At 42.1% G+C, this 18,759-nt stretch overlaps 1 protein-coding gene across 1 annotated transcript in view; it reads left to right on the forward strand.

The window, feature by feature from the left end:
* The first annotated feature begins 301 nt into the window (after positions 1-301).
* The window catches only part of dnaaf5 (dynein axonemal assembly factor 5), a 31,679-nt gene continuing 13,221 nt past the window's right edge, over positions 302-18,759 (forward strand). The window contains exons 1-9 of the mRNA XM_085352437.1: positions 302-839; positions 1,531-1,715; positions 1,855-1,979; positions 3,293-3,411; positions 4,876-5,108; positions 5,433-5,657; positions 9,161-9,304; positions 10,701-10,869; positions 15,965-16,112. Of these exons, the coding sequence (XP_085208563.1) occupies positions 302-839; positions 1,531-1,715; positions 1,855-1,979; positions 3,293-3,411; positions 4,876-5,108; positions 5,433-5,657; positions 9,161-9,304; positions 10,701-10,869; positions 15,965-16,112 (1,886 nt within the window). The remainder of the gene's footprint in view (positions 840-1,530; positions 1,716-1,854; positions 1,980-3,292; positions 3,412-4,875; positions 5,109-5,432; positions 5,658-9,160; positions 9,305-10,700; positions 10,870-15,964; positions 16,113-18,759) is intronic.

The following is an 18,759-nucleotide window of genomic DNA, read 5'->3' on the forward strand; positions in this document are numbered from 1 at the left end:
GTGTGTGTGTGTGTGTGTGTGTGTGTGTGTGTGTGTGTGTTTTAGTGTTTTTTTATTATTATTATTATTATTATTATTATTTTATTGATTTCTATTTTTTGTTCTTTAATTTGTGTTTGTATTGGAACATCTCTTCTGTCTGCTGTAATAATATATGAAAACATCTGAATAGCCCTAGATGCCACCATGATAGTCTTGTGTTTGCGAATGTAAATAAAGTTTCATATTTTTGAATCTGAAACTATCGTAAAGCAGTCGTTTGTTTGTCGTGCGAATGCCGGTTGCCATAACGACAGCCAAGATGGCGGCGATGGCGACTGGAGACGAGCATGCTTCCTCTGAAGTTTTGAGAGGACTCGCCCGACATTTAAATTGTCTGAACGAAGACAACAAGGCGACAAGAAAAAGAGCTCTGGAGGCGATCAAGAAGGAGACGGTTGATAAAGGACTGTCCAGCAGCGCCTTACAGGAAGTCTTTTCTTCCCTCATCAAGCCTCTCCTTAAATGCCTGTCAGACCCAATGGAAAGATGCAGAGAAACTACTATAGCGGTTTTGACAGAGTTTATCCGATGTGTCCCGAAGCCGGAGGAATCGCTGCCTTATCTCATGCCCTGCTTGGCTCAGCGATTTGGGGAGAAGGAGATCCTGGAGCCGGCGGAGGAACTTCGCCTGTCGGCCGTGGAAATGCTAACTCTAATAGTGGAAGTGTGCGGGAAGAATTTAGCACCCTATCTGAGCGAAGTGATCAACATACTGCAGAGAACCATCGTAGACCCTTTCCCCGATGTTAAACGTGAAAGCTGCAAGTGCACCGTGAACTTTGCGAAGTGTGTGCCAGGTTGGTGAATGGGTTTTGTTGTGGCTGTGGAGAAAGCTGGTTACCATGGTTTCGAAGCACGCAGACATGTTTGGGGCCCAACAGCTCTCTTTCCTGTACTGCGCAGGTGCCTCCGCACTTATATTAAATGGCAAGAGTGACGTTTTTGTGCTGGGCAACTAGAGCAGTCAGTAGTTGCTTGTTTTGCCTGAACAGATCCCGTAGGCACACTGACGTGTTTCACATCGTCAAATGAATGTTAATATTAGACAAAGAATACCCGAGTAAATGCACAATGCTGTTTGTAAATGATGGTTTCATTTATTAAGGGGAAAACAATTTAAACTTACCTGGCCCTGTGAGAAAAAGAATTGCTTGCTTCTGGTTAAATCATTAATTGGCTGTGATTAAGCTCAATTTTCTACCTAAATTACTTATTTTTCTTAGTAAATGAAATTATCATTTTAAAATGCACTTTCTATTTATTCAGGTTACCTTTGTCTGATATTAAAATTTGTTTGATGATCTGAAACATCCAAGTTTGACAAGTATCCAAAAAAGAGGAAATAAATCTGGATTAGTGCAAATACTTCTCACAGCACTGTACTTGGTCTGATAATGTATCATAAGTTGTGTATTATATCACTGCATGATCCAGCTTTCAGTTAGACAATTGAATGGACTGCAATCCTTTTCCCTTCTCTCTCTTCAGAGCACTTTCACATGCAAGCCGAGTGTCTCATTAAGCCCCTCATGTTGACAATTGCTCATCAGCACACTCGGGTACGGGTTTCTGTCATCGAAGCCACTGGGGCGGTCATTCAGCATGGAAGTGGGAAAAAAGTGGATGACGTGCTCTCTCACCTGGCGCAGAGACTGTTTGACGACTCACCTCAGGTTCAGTTTTTTGGGGGGGAAAACTTCCAGGAATAACATGACCATGGATTAACATTTTTGTCCTAAAACTCAAAACCATTTTGTCTATGTTTAGAAGATCCTGAATTTTGCCCCCCTATCATTCTCTCTTTGGATCCAGGTGAGAAAAGCTGTGACTGCAGTCGTCGGTGATTGGCTGTTGCACTTCAGAGACAGATATTCTTATTTTCACAAACTCATCCCTCTCCTGCTCAGCACCATCAATGATGAGATCCCAGAAATAAGGTTAAAGTCCACAGTTTTATTCTGTAGTGTAATTTCCTGTTTAGAAACTACATGACACAATTTCTTTACACAAACACAGCGGCTTTTAATTCAAACATGATGCTGAAGTGCATGTTTTCAACTTTAATTCAAGGCTTTTTAGGGGGTTAAGAATTACAGTCATTTTTATACACATTCTCCTATTTCCAATTTGATAAATTAACAAATTTTATATTTGTTTGTAATACTTGAGTGAAAATCTTTTGGAGTCACTGACTGTATACACCAAATGGACACACCAAATGCTTTGTGTCTTCCCTTGAGATATATTGTCAGACCTTTACTACAGCTATGTTCAGTTGCTGCTTGTTTGTGGGTCTCTGCATTCGTTTCTGTATTTAATAACTGAAAAAGCATGCTCTGTTGGGTTGAGATCAGGTGACCTGACTTGGTCATTGAAGAACATCCCATTTCTTTGTAGTGAGAAACTCTTAGGTTGCTTTGCAGTTTGCTTTGCAGTTTGCTTTGTTTCATCATCCATTCGCACTGCAAAGCGTTGTCTGATCAGTCTCTGAGCAGAGAGCTCTGTACACTGTAAAATACACTCTGCTACTTCTATCAGCAGTCACATGATTACTAAACACTAGTAGTCATACATGCCCATTCCACAACGCTACCTCCACTTTGTTTGACAGATTATGTGGTGTGCTTTGAATTATGTTTCTCTCCTCCTCCATACTTATCTCTTCCCATCATTCCAGTAAAAGTTAATCTGGGTTTCATGTGTCCAAATTATTATTTTCTCAGAACTGTGCGGGCCTGTTTAGATGTTTTTTTTGGAAAGGCTAATGTGGGCTTCATGCTCTTGGAACCTTAACAAGGATAGACCTTTCTCCTCAAGAGGGTTTTTGTGTTAGATGTTTTCTTAGCCAGTGAAAGAATTCTGCCATGGTGCGCTTTAGTTGACTTCTATGGCCTTTCAGCTGAACAATGTCAGTGTCATTTCTGAAGTGTTTGCCAGCTTGCTGATAATGTTTATTTTGGTTTTTCAGCCTAATGAAGAACCCCCTTCACTTGCACAAACATCATTTGTTCCTCATATTTAGAGTTCTAGTGTACAGCTGCCAAATGCAGGTTCAAGTGTGTATAAAAATGGCTGTAATTGGTTATGCAGTACTGTTTTTACACTCTTTCATTTACATATTTCATTTACATATAAACTGTCTGACTGTGGCCATATGATCCACTGGACCTAGATGTATATGAAATATAGTGCAAACAACAATGACCATACTATTATTTCTCATTTCTCATCTTTCCGTTTCCTCTTTCAGACTTCTAGCCGTTGATCTGTGGAAGCAGGTAGGCGCACAGTGGGAGAAGGAGAATGAAGATGACATCAAGGACAAAATGGACTTCCTTCTCACTCCACCTCCACATTACCCATCAGAAGGTCTGAAGGTGTTGTTTCTTCCCTATGCTACAATTTTTAAGGAGTGTGGTCATCCAGTTGGGTATTTTGGTAAATAATGTAAAGAGTTCAAGCTAGAGTGAATGGTGAACTTTGACATTGACATTTTTCTCCATCTCAGTAGTTCTAAAAGCTGTTGTTGTTTGTGATCAAGGGATCTTAGTAAATAAGACAAGAATAAGCTGTGGAGTGGGTGGCATCGGTGTAATGCATCAACCTCGACTCCGCGTAGGTGGTGAGACAAGGGATTAGAAAGTTTTCTGTATATGGAGTTTTACTTTCTTGTCTAGACTCAAACTTCTTAAAGCAGCTGCATGTCAGCGTAAAGCTAAATGTAATAGCTGCACCCTACTCCACTAAATCTTGTCTCTTTATTACAGCTGTTCATAGTTATAATGTACAGTAAGAAGAAATGATGCAGTCTATGACAGCTTTGTTGTCAAGGCAGGTACTGGCTTGGAAAGATTAGTGTTTGCCTCGGGCCTGGTAGCAATATGAACCTGAAACATGGCCACAATAGTTGGCCTGCAGTTTGCCTAGAGGGCCAGGACAAATATGTGCACAGCTCGGTTGCACAAGTCTGCATTTTTAAAAAGAAGATCCTGTACACTGCTCCACATGGGACAGTATGAATGAATACTGGTTCTGCCTGGCGACAGGAAAGGAAGAGCACGTTTCTCTCTGTCCTTCTTTCCATTTTTGTCTTGTGATCATAAATCTCCCGGGCCTCCCAGTGTGAAGAGGTCACTGTCAAACAGTGAGAGACAACCAGAAAGGGCCTTGTTTGGTCTTGTCCTGTTGTGTTTCTCTGATTTATCTCTGGCTTCCTTTAGTCCTCCCTTCCTCTCTCATTAGTGTGCCTATAGGAGAAGGGCAATAAGGTGGCAGGTTAGTGAAAAGAAAGACAAGCAAAAGTGAAATGTAGAAGGCTATATGGAAAAGTGTTAACTTTTGCTCTGACAAGCCCCTTTTGGCGGAATCTCAGTCATAAAAAGTGGTTTTGGGGGGTTTTCTAGAGAATGTGGAGCCCACTCAGCACACTTTTGAAAATATGTGAATCAGTGGCATTTCTTGTGCTGTAAATGCTCTTTTTAAGGATTCATATAGTTCATAACAATGTGCGTAACAAAATGATTTCACACGTAGACTACACATAAATTAATTAAGCATATGCAATGTACTCTGAACAGAAAATATTTTCGATTATGGGTCTTGATATCTATATTAGTGTGATATTTGAGATACTTTTGATCACAACCTAGCATCCTGGAGAGTGTTCAGTAAATTTGTAAAGCAAATCTCTCTCTATTATCTGCTATTTTCTGTTGGAACTCTCCATCTTAATGCTAAGTGAATGAGACGGAAAACATGAGTTTTTCCAAAGAAAATACAGATTACAAACAGTGGCAGAGTATGCTTAGGTGAATTTTTCAATTTCTCTTGCAGTGGAGCGTCCAGGGTTAGGCTGCAGAGAGCTGGTTGTGAGAAATCTGGGGAAGCTGGTACCGGCTATCACACACGATGTGACCGATTGGCTGGTGCCAACGCGGGTTAAGACCTCTCAGCTTCTCTCAGTGCTGCTGCTCCACGCCGAGGACCATTGCATCCAGCACCTGCCGGCCCTATTGGCGACCCTCTATCGGGCCTGCACAGATAGTGAGAGGGACGTAGTCAACAATGTGAGTAACCAGAGAAGTAGAGCACATTATACATCACTTTTTAAAAGATTTTTTTGTTTGATTGTTTTAAATGTGGAATTCAGTAAATTTCACATCTGCACATACTGTAAAATAGCACTGTTTCTTCTGAGTCAGCAGTTATTCTTCATGTCAGTCTAAACATGCTTCTATATTTGAACTGGGCCAATCAGGGCTCAAGGACTTGGGATGCACCTGTTTGCATATGAGGATTACGCTGATCTTTGATGTGTGGAAAACTCATCATCCTCGACACTCCCTCAGGTCTCTGCTCTTGACTCTCTTCCTCTCTGTTTCCACCTTCAGTGTCTGGCAGCTGCTAAACTGATAGGGACCTTTGTCCCTCCACCTGTTTTCCTCAAACTGCTGCTGGATCACGTGGCCAGCCCACACTCTTCCTCCCACCCTTGGGCCCCCCTCATGGTCCTGGCTGCCGTGCTCGGAGGATGCTCCAGGCCCCTCCTTAAACCACACATCCAGCAGGTCGCCAACGCTCTGGCCCAGCCCGATGTGTGCCAGGGATATCAACAGGTCAGCAGAGGGAAGCTCGGGTTTCGTTGTGGTTGGCCTGTTTTGAACTTATTTACCTGAGTATGAGTGTTCTTCCAGTAATGCCATGTACCTCCTGCTCGCCCACTACAAACACATTCTCTTACTGTTTTTTAGCTGATTTCCAGTATGAAGTTTACTGGTAAGGGAGGGACACGTTGAAAAAGTTAAAACATTAAAATCACACTTGTTTTGATGACAGCTTACCTTCCCTCACAGGAAGCCATGTTTTGATTTTCCCCATCCCAGCTAGTCTGTGTGCACCAGCTGTTTCTCTTAAAGTCATGTTAGATGATCTTGGCAGTGTCATAAAGGGTCATTTTCTGCTTTCTCTGTGTACCTTAGCGCTCTTATTATTGGCAGTGACTTTGCAGCAATCGTCTACTGTATATATTTCTGGTGTAATTTGTCCGTTATGGAAATAAGTTTGATGATAAGGTGAAAGTCTTCAAGGCTTTTCAATAGCTCTACTGTATGGGGTGAGTTCAGGAGGTTCACTGTGGAGGAATTCTCCAAAATGCCAAGTCTGTTAAGGTGACACTCAGGGCCACATGGTGTTTTTCAAATCTAGCATTGCACTTTGATGGCACCGCCTCTGCTCAATCGCAGCTATGAACTGTGACTGAAATACATTTGGGCTTTCTTTGTAAATAAGAGGAAAATTCCTATCGTGTGCGGAGCAGACATTTCCATGCCTCTTTTCCTCTAGCGCCAAATATGTTTCCCTTTCACAATAACAGTTGTCTGCCAGATAACCGCACGACGGGCCTACCTATATGGACCTACATGACCCCATCCCTTCTCATAGTGCCCTGCAAGAATTTCCTCCTTGAGATAATAATAACAAAAAATCACTAATTCATGTGACCCCAGGATGACTGCTGTGACCCCTCTGAGCAGGCAAGGCAACGCAAAGGCTTTGGTTTTTTCTTTTTGTTTTTTTAATAGCCAGGCGAGCTCCTAGCGCCAGACTGCAGTTCAGCCATGCCATTCAAGGAATCCCTGAAATTTCAAAGCCTGACTGGTCAAGGCTGGTGATAAATGAATACGGAAACTGACCTCCTTCTGTCCTCCCTCGTTGCTGTCTGGTGGGGTCAACCAGAAAAAGAATTAACCGGATGGGACAGTCACATGCTGTCGCACAGATGCAGGGAGACCTCTGCTTCCTCTCTGTCTGTCTCTCCATCTATCTTACTCTGTCAGTCTCCTCCACTGTTTCTGAGGGCAAAGCACAGAGCACTGCTCAGGGGAGGTGGCAGAGACAAAGCACCTGCAACATTCTTTGACAACAGGCAGAGTTCATAGCATGGAGACGGGCCAGATCTCCGTGTAGCTGTAAATAACACCAACGGAGACAGGACCACCTGCGTTCAGGATGCCGGTGATCTCTCTGCGCTAAAATGCCAAATACCTTTTAGATTGACCTGCTTTTGATTATTATTGGATAAAAGTTTGTTCAGCTGCAGGCACAATGGCAGCATAGAAAGTAAGGCACACTCAGAACCTTATTTTATTCTTAATTTTTTTTATAAATATAGACATTTAAAGGACTTTAAAATATAAGTGCAGTCTTCAGAGAGTTATGTGGCACCTGAACAAGAGGCAGAGAAAAAGGAGAAGGTGAAGTCTGACTTGAACACAATGAAGCCTGTTAAGAAATTAAATATAAATAAACTTCAAAGTGAGCGTAGGCAGACTTGAAGGCCCTGTAAGGAGCTGATATATGATGCTTCTGCACGACATAACCTCACAGGCTCTTTCAGCTGTGTTTTCTTTTCTTTATTTTGAGAAAGGGGGGGTGGGACGACTCACAAAAATAAATGACAGATGCTTCGTGGAAAAACAAAAAAACTTTTGGTTATAAATTGAAGATGATTTCAGGAGCTTGAGCGGACATGAAAGAGGGTGGTTAAAGAAGCCACCGTGTTCAGATGTGAAATTTATGTTTTCTTATGACTCCCACATGGCCGCAGTGGATCATATCATACACACCTTTCACAGCTGTGGTGTCCCTGTGTTTTAGGCTGCCATGGTGATAGAGACATCAGCACGTCTGCAGGGCTGGTGTGGATTGGTAAAGATAGTTAGAGCTGGAAGAGCTCTGTGAGTTTCACAGCCAGGATTTAGAAGAAAGGTCTTTTCATCTTGTCTGCACACGGAGAAGCTTCACAATGTCGCAACATCAACTATTCTGCTGAACAAGCAAGCGTACTTTCATACATTAGCGAGTCTCCTGTGTGCATGCACCTTGCCATCAGCGACAGCTGGGTACCGCTCACTGCTCAACTGAAGGGCAGACAAAGAGTGCAAAAAAGGCATAAGAGCAACTTTCAGCTCACTGCAAAGGGTCGATATTGCATCTACTCCCAGTGTTTGTTTTTCTGTTTCTATAGCAATGTCGGTAGCTGTTGGTGGAGTGGGGTGGGGTTCCCCATTGGATAGAAATTCCAGGTCCTAGTATAGCTTCTTAAAGAGGAGTATCGTAAGTGATGCATCCAGCGGTGGACAGATGCACGCGAGGTGATGAGGGCCCCTGGAACGTGCCCAGACCAATAAAACCAGGTGTATCTCGACCTGCTCCAGGTGTCCACCTAGTCATTACACCGCACCACTTTTTCCGCTCCCTCACTCTCGGCCAGCCCTAATCGTTGTTTTCTGCGAATGTTTAATATGCAGCATCTGAATGTGTGTGCCGCGTTATTTCCAGTACTGCTTCCCTGGTGCCCCTGCTGGGTGTATGTCCCAGTGAAAAGCTCAGTCATAAGAAGGGATCCCCCACCCTGGTCAATGACATGAGAAATGCATTCAAAGACCGGTGTATGGTGCAGCAGGCAAGTTGTGTTTAAGTGTTTGTTCTAGTCTATTTTTGCATTGCTATATGACTTTGCTGTAACCCCTGATTGCTTGGAAATTAATCCCAAGATTCAAATTTGGGAAAAGAGAGTGCACCACCTAGTGCTAGTCAGCCAACTACCACCAAAACCATTTCAAAACCCAACCGGTCTTCCTGCAGACCAAAGCAAACACCTGGAGGGCATTCTTCCTCTTAACAACTCATACAAAATCACACACTCTCAATCACACTTACACCTTCCACCCCTCACTCTCCTTCTAACTCTACCCCCTTGACACCCTAATGACAGGCTGTGTGAAAACAAGGGGAAAAAAGGGCCACGGTCCCAGTGATGGCATGGAAATTAGTCTGACCTGCAGGTCTTTGTCTAAACATGAGCTCACCACAACACTGCCTGACAAGTGTCAGCAATCGCACACACACTTGTGTGTTTTCAGATGAGGGGAAAAACGTTCTCACTCTGTGTTACTGTGTATCTTGTTCATCTGTTATTACTGGTAGGAAACATGAGACAAGCGGCCATTTAGTTGTTCCAGAATGATGTCACCAGGTTAAAAAAGCGGGATTGCTTCTTAGAATTCACAAAGAAAAGACAGTCTTAATAATAATGCATTCCTACCACGCCTCACAGGTTATGTACTTGGAGCAGTTGCTGGCGTGTGTGGATGTGCTGCTGCATCAGTGTGAGTCAGACTGCAGCTCAGGGAGCCTGCAGCTGCTCCAAGTGCTCATCGCTGTCCAGAGCTTCTCCACTGAGCCACAGCTGAGCGAAAAGGTGAGAAAACATCCACATCATGAAGTCACAGATCCAGATCCATCCTTCCTGCAGCTCTCGTCTATATTTTGCTCTGAAATTACACAATTTTCCCCTTCACTTGTTGTTTTTCCCCTTTAATTTTTTTTACTAGAAAGGTAAGCAGGTTTTATGACACGAGAGCTATTCGAGGAATGTAAGCATTTACATGGGCTCAAACTGTATAATTACCCACTTAGCCACGGGAGCTGAAATTGCACCTTTGGAGTGGAACTTTAAATCCAGTCTTTGTGGAAAGGAGGCGGGGGAAAGGTGGAGAATGAAAGAAACGGACAGAAATAGGGGTGGAGAGGGATGAGTTGTGTTGCACTTGTGACACAGGTTTGTGTCAGAAGTGAAGCCCCGTTTAGTTCCATAAAGCCTTCTCAGGTGAAAAAAAGCCATCTCATATCCTGGTAATAAATTACCTCTCATCTTGTGGTCAGGCTCCACATGCCAAGCACAAACAGGACCAGTGACAAGTGAAGCCAGTGGCATCTGAGGTCAACATGTCATCTAACTTCTTGTCGCCAATCGTAGGGTAATGATAGGGAGAGGAGCGGGAAGGAACTGGCACAGATGCTCACCAGACACCACATGGGCCACCAGTGTGACAGTGTGTTTATGTCTGTCTGCATCAGTGTGTATGTTCACACAGGGAGCAGTGAGTAGAGAAGAGATGGGAAGGAATGGATTAAGAAAGAGAGGAATGGTGAGAATGGCCTTGGGCATTCCCGGACCCAGAGGAAAAGAAGAACTTGTTTTCCCAGAAAAGGGGCATGTCTTTCCCATCAGCGGACAGCTCAGGGTTGTCTGGCTCTCTTCTGAAAGAGCCGATTTGTGACTCAAACAATGTATCTGTCCCCGTCCATCCCTAAGGGACTACAACGGGAATTATTAAGTGCCCCATAGGTCTGTTTCCCTGCCATAAGAACTCAGCTAAGTATTTACTATCCCTTTTTTCTTTCATTCTTTCCCTTTCCTCTGAGCTCAGCTTTATTGATGTGTGTGTGCATGTACTGGCGGTTCCTGTGCCTTTGTGACATCCTGTGTATCTATGTTTTAGTTTCTGAGTGGTTGTCTGTGTGAGACCCTGTCATGTCTGCTCTGTTATTCTTCCCATGGCTTCACACGATGCTTTTGTGTCTCATCCGAATTCCTGAAATTATTGGAAACCAGTAGCTGTTCAGCTGAAATAATTCTCTTATCACTTTTCTCTCATCTTTGCTAAGCCTTACTCCCGCTCAGTTCTGCTTTTTTTGTTTGTTTGTTGTTTGATTTTTGATTTTTTTATAGACACTTCATGATTTCAAGTAAACCTTGCAGTCTAAACTTATGTTGACTTAATTTTGCTCCACCTACCCCCTCTCTTCTTCAGGCGTTGGAGAGTGTGCAGTTCTTGTGTAAGGTGCAGGGCTTGGACTCGGTGATGGAGCTCTATAGACAACATATGGGCCAGCTGCTGGACTGGCTGTCTGCCTCTGTCAACACCTGGTCCAGTTACTCCCCAGAGAAACTTCAGCTGCATATCGTAGTCATACAATCAGGTGAGAGCTGAAGCTTGTATGTGTGCAAGATGTAGCCACTTTATACTGCAGGTGCTGAAGTCTTTGCATGTATAGACTCTACAGTGGTAAAAGTGGAGGGAAAAAAATATGCAGTAAGGTTTTTAAGACATGGGTACTTCGAATTGCCACATGAAGAAAATCACTACATCCATCAGTTTGAGCAGGTTCACGTCCACCTCATGTGGTAGTAATTTTTCAGCTTGTTCGGACATGATATACTACATCATATTTTAAGAATAAAGTTATTTGTCCCTCACATGTAGTCCATATTGAAGGCAGCACATACGCTTTACTGCACAAATAGTTGGGATAGCTTTGGGTTTTTGGGGAGTTTGGTTTGTATTGTTGTCTTTGTCCTGCATGCACAGAAGCAGGAGGAATCATGAAAACACATCCTACCACCTCTCATTGGTTCTTGCTGATGTTTGCTCATGGTCCCAACTCCTCCTGAGAGAAGCTGGAGAGGTCCTAATCTCAGCAGTCAGAGCTGATGTCAGTGCTGTCGGCACAATCCATGTCGATAGTCGAATGTTAAGGATAAAAAAATTATGCTAGTTAATACCTGACAGTTCCCAAGGCAGCGCATACTGTGTCACTGTCTAAGATCAATCCCTGTGAGTGACTGTCCACACAGGAGAGAATTTGGCTTCCTGACTTTTGTACATCTCTGTCTTCCCTTCTGTTTGTAAAGCAGTTAGAGTGTGTGTATGTGGATGACACAGAGGGTTAAAAGCTGTGACCCTCGGTTTGGTTCTGAGACTTCTCTTTGCGCCCCTTTATCCTATAAAACCCTCTATCATCACCACCTCCCTGCACCACGCTTTTATCTCCATCTCTTTCTCCATCTCACTACTCCCTTTCTAATTGACTGGGCAGCTGGGTCCCCCCCCTCATAATCCTCTCCCCCCCCCTCTCTCTCACACACACACTCACACACGTGCTCTCTCTCTTTTACTCTTTCACAGACTCTCACACACTTACTGACCAGTCCACTCTAAGTCCAGTGATCCCTGTGCAGGTCACTACATCAAACAGCAGCAAAGCTGCCTGTTCTTGACCTTCTCCTGGATCAAGGACACTTTGAAGCTCAGTGTTTGTGTGTCCATGTGCGTGTCTGTGTAAAGGTGTGTTTTGTTTTCATATTGAATAATGCTTTAATCTTTAGATGAGCCTTAAAAAAACGGACTCTTTTTACCCTAAAGCGACAAAATGCCACTTTCCCAAAAACCGCTGTAGAAATATTATATATAAATTATATATTATAATTTGTACTTTAAATGACTCAGTCTTCTAAAACTACTTCAGCCTGAAATGTATAAAAGATGATTAATCATTCTTTTTTTTTTTTAACCCTTTAAAGGCCATTATGTTTGCACAGCTCCACTCTTTTTTTTAATTGAAAAAAACAAACAAACTAATAAAATAAACTACATTTCAAGGATTATATTGTCATTATATTTATTTATTTTCATCCATTTTTATTTTTAATACAGAGTCAGATTTGTTTTGTTTTTGTTTTTTTTAACTCATCCTAACGAAAATAATACCACCTTTCCACAAACAAATGGCTGTAAAAGTATTATATGCGTTCCACGTGGTGCTGCCAGCTCTTCTCTTTCTGTCTGTGCAAAGGTCACACTGCCCTTACATTTGCTGATGAAAGGGGCTTGCAGCAGCACCCTGCAGATTGGAACTGATTTTTTTTTTTGACCTATAAACACCATCCAACATGAGCATCTCTACATAAGCAGTTCTTCCTTTCAGGTTCTCATAACCACAATTTGCTGCAGGATTTCATCCGTCAGCACCAGTGCATAGCTGGTGGCAGGGTGTGTCGGTCCTGGGGTCAAACCTCTGGCTCCTGGGATGTAGCAGGGCATTGCAGTCTTTGTGGGAGACAAAATATGGGGATAACCAAAATATGGAGATGGAGAGGTCCAACCTGTCACTGCGTCTGTTTCTACCTCTGAGGCCTCCACGTCAGCCTCAGAGTGCTCAGAGGAGGATGAGGTACTGTTCATACTTCTAACCATGGCTGCAGCTGCATAAACTGCCTGAGCAAGAACCAAATTTTCAAAAAAGTCAATTATTTTTTTTATTTTTTTTTTGTTCTTGCTGCTGAGACATCTTTGAAGCTCTGTAAAGTTACTTATCATTTACTGGGGATATCTAATTGACATAATGCTTACCCTACTCCTAACTATAAAAAATGAATGCCTAACCCTTAGCCAAACTCTAACCCTGACACTTAAACCACATTTTGATTCTCAAAAATGCCTTCAAACTCGTGGGGATTGTCCCCATAAGGGCTGTTGGTCCCTACAAGTATAGTAAAATTCCAATTTTTGGTCCCCACAAAGATGTGTAAACTTGGTTCGCACACACACACACACACACACACACACACACACACACACACACACACACACACACACACACACACACACACACAAACAAACCATAATTTAACATCAATACCTGGACACACTTATGATTTCAGTAGCAAGGCATCCTTGAGGGAAACAGAAAAAAAACTCTGAAATTTTACTGCATGCTTTGAATTGTAAAAAGTAGCGCCACCTGGTGGGCAAATATAAAAATTTAAGAGCGGTCCAAAATAAAATCCTAACATAAAGAAATTTGTTAGTTGATGTCAAGATAAATGCGGGATCAAAAATTGTATTTTCAGTGGGGCATTTTGGGGGGGGGGCTGAGGATGAAATGTGGAGGTTTTTGCGTTGCTTAGCCATTTTAAGCTAATTTAAGGAACTGAGACAACAATTCTAAAATAAAAGAAATAAATAAAATATATTGTCTTGCAAATATGAGCTATGTTAATTCAGCACAGCCAAAATAGCATGAAATAAAAAGCAGAACTGCACAAAATGTTTTCCAGGGTTAAGCTTCGCTTCATTCTTGCAGATGTTCTATTAACACATCCCAAGGACTTTGCTACGGGCAGCAAAACAGACAGTCGTGTTATCGTTTTATCACTGTGTTTGATGTCCACGTGATTCAGGAAAATTGGGTCCCTTTTGGACAATTGACGGTAGTTGATATGACAACTGAGAATTGGTCATTTTGCTTGCTCATCAGCTCTTCAAACACTCCATCTGTGTTTGTAAGAGACAGGAATAATTATTGCCTGCTCATATCCTCCTCAGTCTTTTGTTCTCCAGCTGGTGTCAGAATGTCTGCTTGTATGTAGTATGGCACAATTACTCACAATCTCTCTCACTCCCATTCTCTCTTGTTAAAGGATAAAATAGATGCTGACTGTTTTTTAATTGTTTATAATCAAAATATTCTGTTTCTGCCTTGCCACATCAGTAGTCATTTTGAGCTCCCTCTGCTTAAATAACACATTCTTGATTGATTCACAAATTCCCTTTGGATGGAAAAGGCCTGCCTGTTTTCCCATATCTTTTTATGTCGCTGGCTAGCATCCCCGGGCCATGTCAGGATTTCCTCCGTCTCCACTCGTGTCTGTATAAACAGGTCATGAACTCTGTTTGTCTGTCCAAACAGGGCTTGGACACTTATCGCTCATTACACATAGAGAGATCACTATATATAGCTGTGTAAACATGCTGCAAGACTGTAAGTGGATAAGCGTGCGTAGGCATGAATGTAACTGGGGATATTTGCCCGGTGAGTTTCTCATTTTCCTGTAAAAGACATTTGTATAAAAACAGTGGCGCACAAAGATCTTCTTACATCTCATTTCCTCTGACTCAGTGTTAATGCCTCACCAGTCCACGGTTTTTAATAACTCAACAATATGGTCAGTGCCTTTTTAAAAAGGTAAGAACAAAGCAAAAAACAGGGGCTTTTTTTTTCTTTTTTGTCCTGACAAAGTCCTGTTGAGAAAATTCACAAACGCAAATATATTATTTCTCTGTAAAACCAGCACTGTTGCTTTTTATGGAGGGATTTAGCATTTAGTAGTTGGGTAAAAATAAGACTGAAAGACTGAATGAACTTCAGTCCTTTGGATGAAGAATCCAGGTTTAAGCACTGCTGAAGTAGTGATAATGGTTATATTGGTAATGCGAGAATTAGGCTGAACAACAGTCTTTCTGGACACTGAAATTTCCATTGTGCATCTGTGCGTTATTTTTTTTTTCTTTCCAAATGCAGAACGCACAGTCAGCTGGTCTGAGGAAAGGTATGAGAACACAGGAGATTTGATTAAATATGGCAGCGCAAAGCAGCTTTTTCGTGTTCATCAGAAATCTGTTTCTAGGGCGCCAGTTTAGCTCACAGGGTGGGCAGGTGAGCATAGGTTGCAAGGCAGCAGGTGGGGTTTGAGTTCGATCTGGTGACCTTTGATGCGTGTCTTCCCCTAACTCTCTGTCCCCACCTTTTTGTCCACTCTCCACTGTTGCACACATTTTATAAAGGCAGTCTAAGTTTTTTTTAAAATGTGAAAATCAAGTTTGAATATTCTGTCCCTCCAAATCAGTGCTTGAATTTTAAATGGCATAGAAATTAACTTTTATTGTGTTTTGAAGCCGCATTACACTACTTTAATTTGTTTTTTAGCTTTATACCGTATACAAACCTTTTCATTTTAAGGGTGCAGTGCCGCTGTGCATGTCTATCCACAGAGTTTCCCCTTACATATTCACATGGTGTCAGGTGGTGGTGTATCAAAGTTTATATATTAAAGTGAGATACTGAAGTTCAGATGGGTACAGTCATGTTTTTGCCATCACTGGATTAAAAAAAACATTCAGTATGCCTTTGGCGAAGGCTTTGAGGTGTTTTGAGGTCATATTGAGGTACACCAATGAGCCTTTTTTTAATACTTACTGTCCCCACTGTCACAAATTCACCCAGTTCTTTTGCAAACATCTGCATTACAAAGGTAGCAGGTAGACCTGGAATAGCTTTGTCCTTGTCCTTGCATAAATAAATGGAGCCTATGGCATATGGTGGCCTAGTGATTAAAATACAGGCCACACAAAGTCAGCATCTACAGTTTCATGCAACTCCTTTTTGTGCAAAAGTGTATTAGACCAGAAAAAGAAATGTTATTTGTAGTAATGCAACTTTGTCTGTGTTTTTAAAGGTCCAGTGATCGGCGAGTTTTTGAGCCAGTTAATGCCTCTTCTCCATAACTGCCTCCAACCAAACAGAGACCCAGAGATGAGGATGAGCATCTTCACAATGCTTGCAAAGTTGCTGCTGGATGCAAACAAAACACTGGATTCTCAGGGGTGAGAGTGACACGTGTTCACACTAAAGAACAGAACTCGGGAATGAGATGTTTCTGTCTGACGTTCATGAATATTTCACACTTAACAGCACGCTCATTTGCTGTTTCCTTTTTCATCCTTTTCTCTGGATGAGGTTCAGACTTTAAATTTCCAACTAATCAGTTTTAGTTTACACTTTCTGGATTTTACATCACTGTGTTCATTCAAAACATGCTAACAAGGAACCATAATTAGGACTGCATGCACAAAATGAGTAATTGTAGAAGTTGTTTGAGATGGTTGGTGATAGGATTCATATGTAATGATAATTAGCTTTATATTCACACCTATAAAAACAGAGGTTGCAGAGTGTTTTTGACACACAACAGGAAAACGTCTGAGGCAACGGCCAATATTTTGGAGCTTTCAGTGTGGCCAGGAAATTCGGAATATCAGATAATGTAAATTATCTAATATTCCAAAGGCCAAGATTTCCAGTTTCACATCTTGGTCGTTGTTTACTAGTGAAAATAATTTTTACGTGGGTAAAACATCATTGCGTGAAATTGTACTCCTTTTTCTCTCTACATGGACAGTTTTACTTGCATGCAACCAAGGCCTGGTCAAATGTGATTAGTCAGTACGACTCAAACTGCACACAGACAAGAAATATAAATCAGAAAGCTTCCACTATGTTTACATCCAGAAATCTTCATGTAAAATAATAAGGACAAATGCAAAATGCCATCCATCCATCTTTCCTCGCTCCCTCTACCGCTTATCTGGGCTAGGGTCTTTGGGGCACCAATCTCAGTGGGTTGATACCAAATCGTTCCCAAGCCAGCCGACAGATATAATCTCCCCAGCGAGTCCTGGGTCTTCCTGGGGGCCTCCTCCTGGCAGGACATGCCTGAAATGGCTCTCCTAGGAGGCTCCAAAATGCCATCAAAAAAATAAATAAATGGATGAAAACAATGAAAAAAAGTCTAAACGATTCTGCCAGAACCGGGGATTTAAAAGAATCTCTGAATCTGTAAATCATTTCTCTTCAGGCAGGTAATTCCAAAGCCACAAGGTCATAATTTCTGCTCCATAGCTGGGCACCAGGCCCAGACATACTTTAATTTTTTTTTTTTAAATAAAAAAGTCATAAAAATCAATTGTAAAACAAACAGGAAGCCAATGGAGAGAAGCTAGGGTTATGTGATGTTGTCTGCTAAAATCAGTAAGACGCCCAGTCATCCTGAAATTATAAACCACATTCCTCACTCACCATACAGACTGCAGGGGAGTCCCATTTGAGTTCAGATGGTCTCATTGGGAGTATTAGATCAACTAACGCTGATTAATTAATCACTTCACAGCTTGCCTGAAGCAAACGGCGCATGCTGCCTGAATCTCTCGTCGCTAATTTGAATGGTTATTGACTGCTTAAGGAGATATGAGGGGGTCTAGCAGGGATGTCTGACATCCACCCCCCACGCCAACACCACCCCAACAGGGTCCCCTCTGAGCCCTCAGCTGTGCAGCCCTCAGTATGGGCTCGGGGTTGCGTCTGATGGAATGCATTAAACCCGAGATCCTCGCAGCAGCTGCTCCCGTCGATCAGAAAGAAAACCTCAGACGGAGACATCTGTGTCGTGTGTAACTAATCTTAAAGCTGCAGTCAGAAAGTTTGTTTTGTTAATAGGAGGAAGAAACTAGTGCTAATCTTTGTATGGGAACACACTAGAAGTCCCCTTTGGCTCGAGTTGGCAGCGGCAGCAGAAGGCAACATAATGTATTTCAGTGAAAAGTATCACATAAACAGGAGGTCTTCTTGAGCCAGAATATTCTGCCATCTTTGCCAAAAATGTGGAAGTTGGATATTCAGCTTTCGTGAGATTTTTTGTTTTTTTAATCCATAATTTGGCATATCGCACAAAAGAAGTCTGTCTCTTCACTTCCAACGTGGCCACCTGCACTGCTAACTGGTTCACTCATCCCTGAGCTATATCTCCTGTAATCACAAACCCTCAGTATGACGGAAATCATGGTATACCTTCAAAAGGTTTCAGATTCATATAGTGTGAACTTAAATTATCCTATATGGGGCTTTGCCTTCTGCCAAAGTCCTCTCCCCTCATGATTTATGGACTGGTCTTGATGCTTGGCAGATTGCAGGCCACACACGCGCTATATGTCATCAAGAGCACAATGATAGTCATAGAGAAAACCTCTCGTCTTTGTTCTGAAACCAAAATGGCATAATGACAGCGCCGCTATGGAACAAGCTGAAAGGGAAAGTTTGTGTGCGTTCACGTGCCTTTCATCCGCACACGTTCATAACACTTTTGTTTCATGTGGATTTGTGTGTCGTGATTAAAAAGCTGAGTATGAAATCTAAGTAGAAGGTGTTGTGTAAGAAATGAAAGTGTGTGCCTCTGTTCTCCACCGTATGCGGCTGGACAAAATAATCTGAGTTACAAGGAAGACAACGGTGTGCTTTCATGCATGAACGATATGCAATAGATACGTCTTTAGTCTTAATGTCAGGTTTCAAGATATGAAACGGGAGGGAAAAAGAGATGAGCTCTTTCTCTTGTTCCAAATGTGGTTTCTTATCTTTTTTTTGATTGCAGATAAATTAGTAACATGAAAAAAGAATAAACTGAGCTGTGCTTTTATC

The sequence above is a fragment of the Diplotaxodon limnothrissa genome, linkage group LG4, assembly GCF_057381915.1.
Source record: "Diplotaxodon limnothrissa isolate DT_005_m linkage group LG4, D_limnothrissa_male_GT1.1, whole genome shotgun sequence".
NCBI lineage: Eukaryota > Metazoa > Chordata > Actinopteri > Cichliformes > Cichlidae > Diplotaxodon > Diplotaxodon limnothrissa.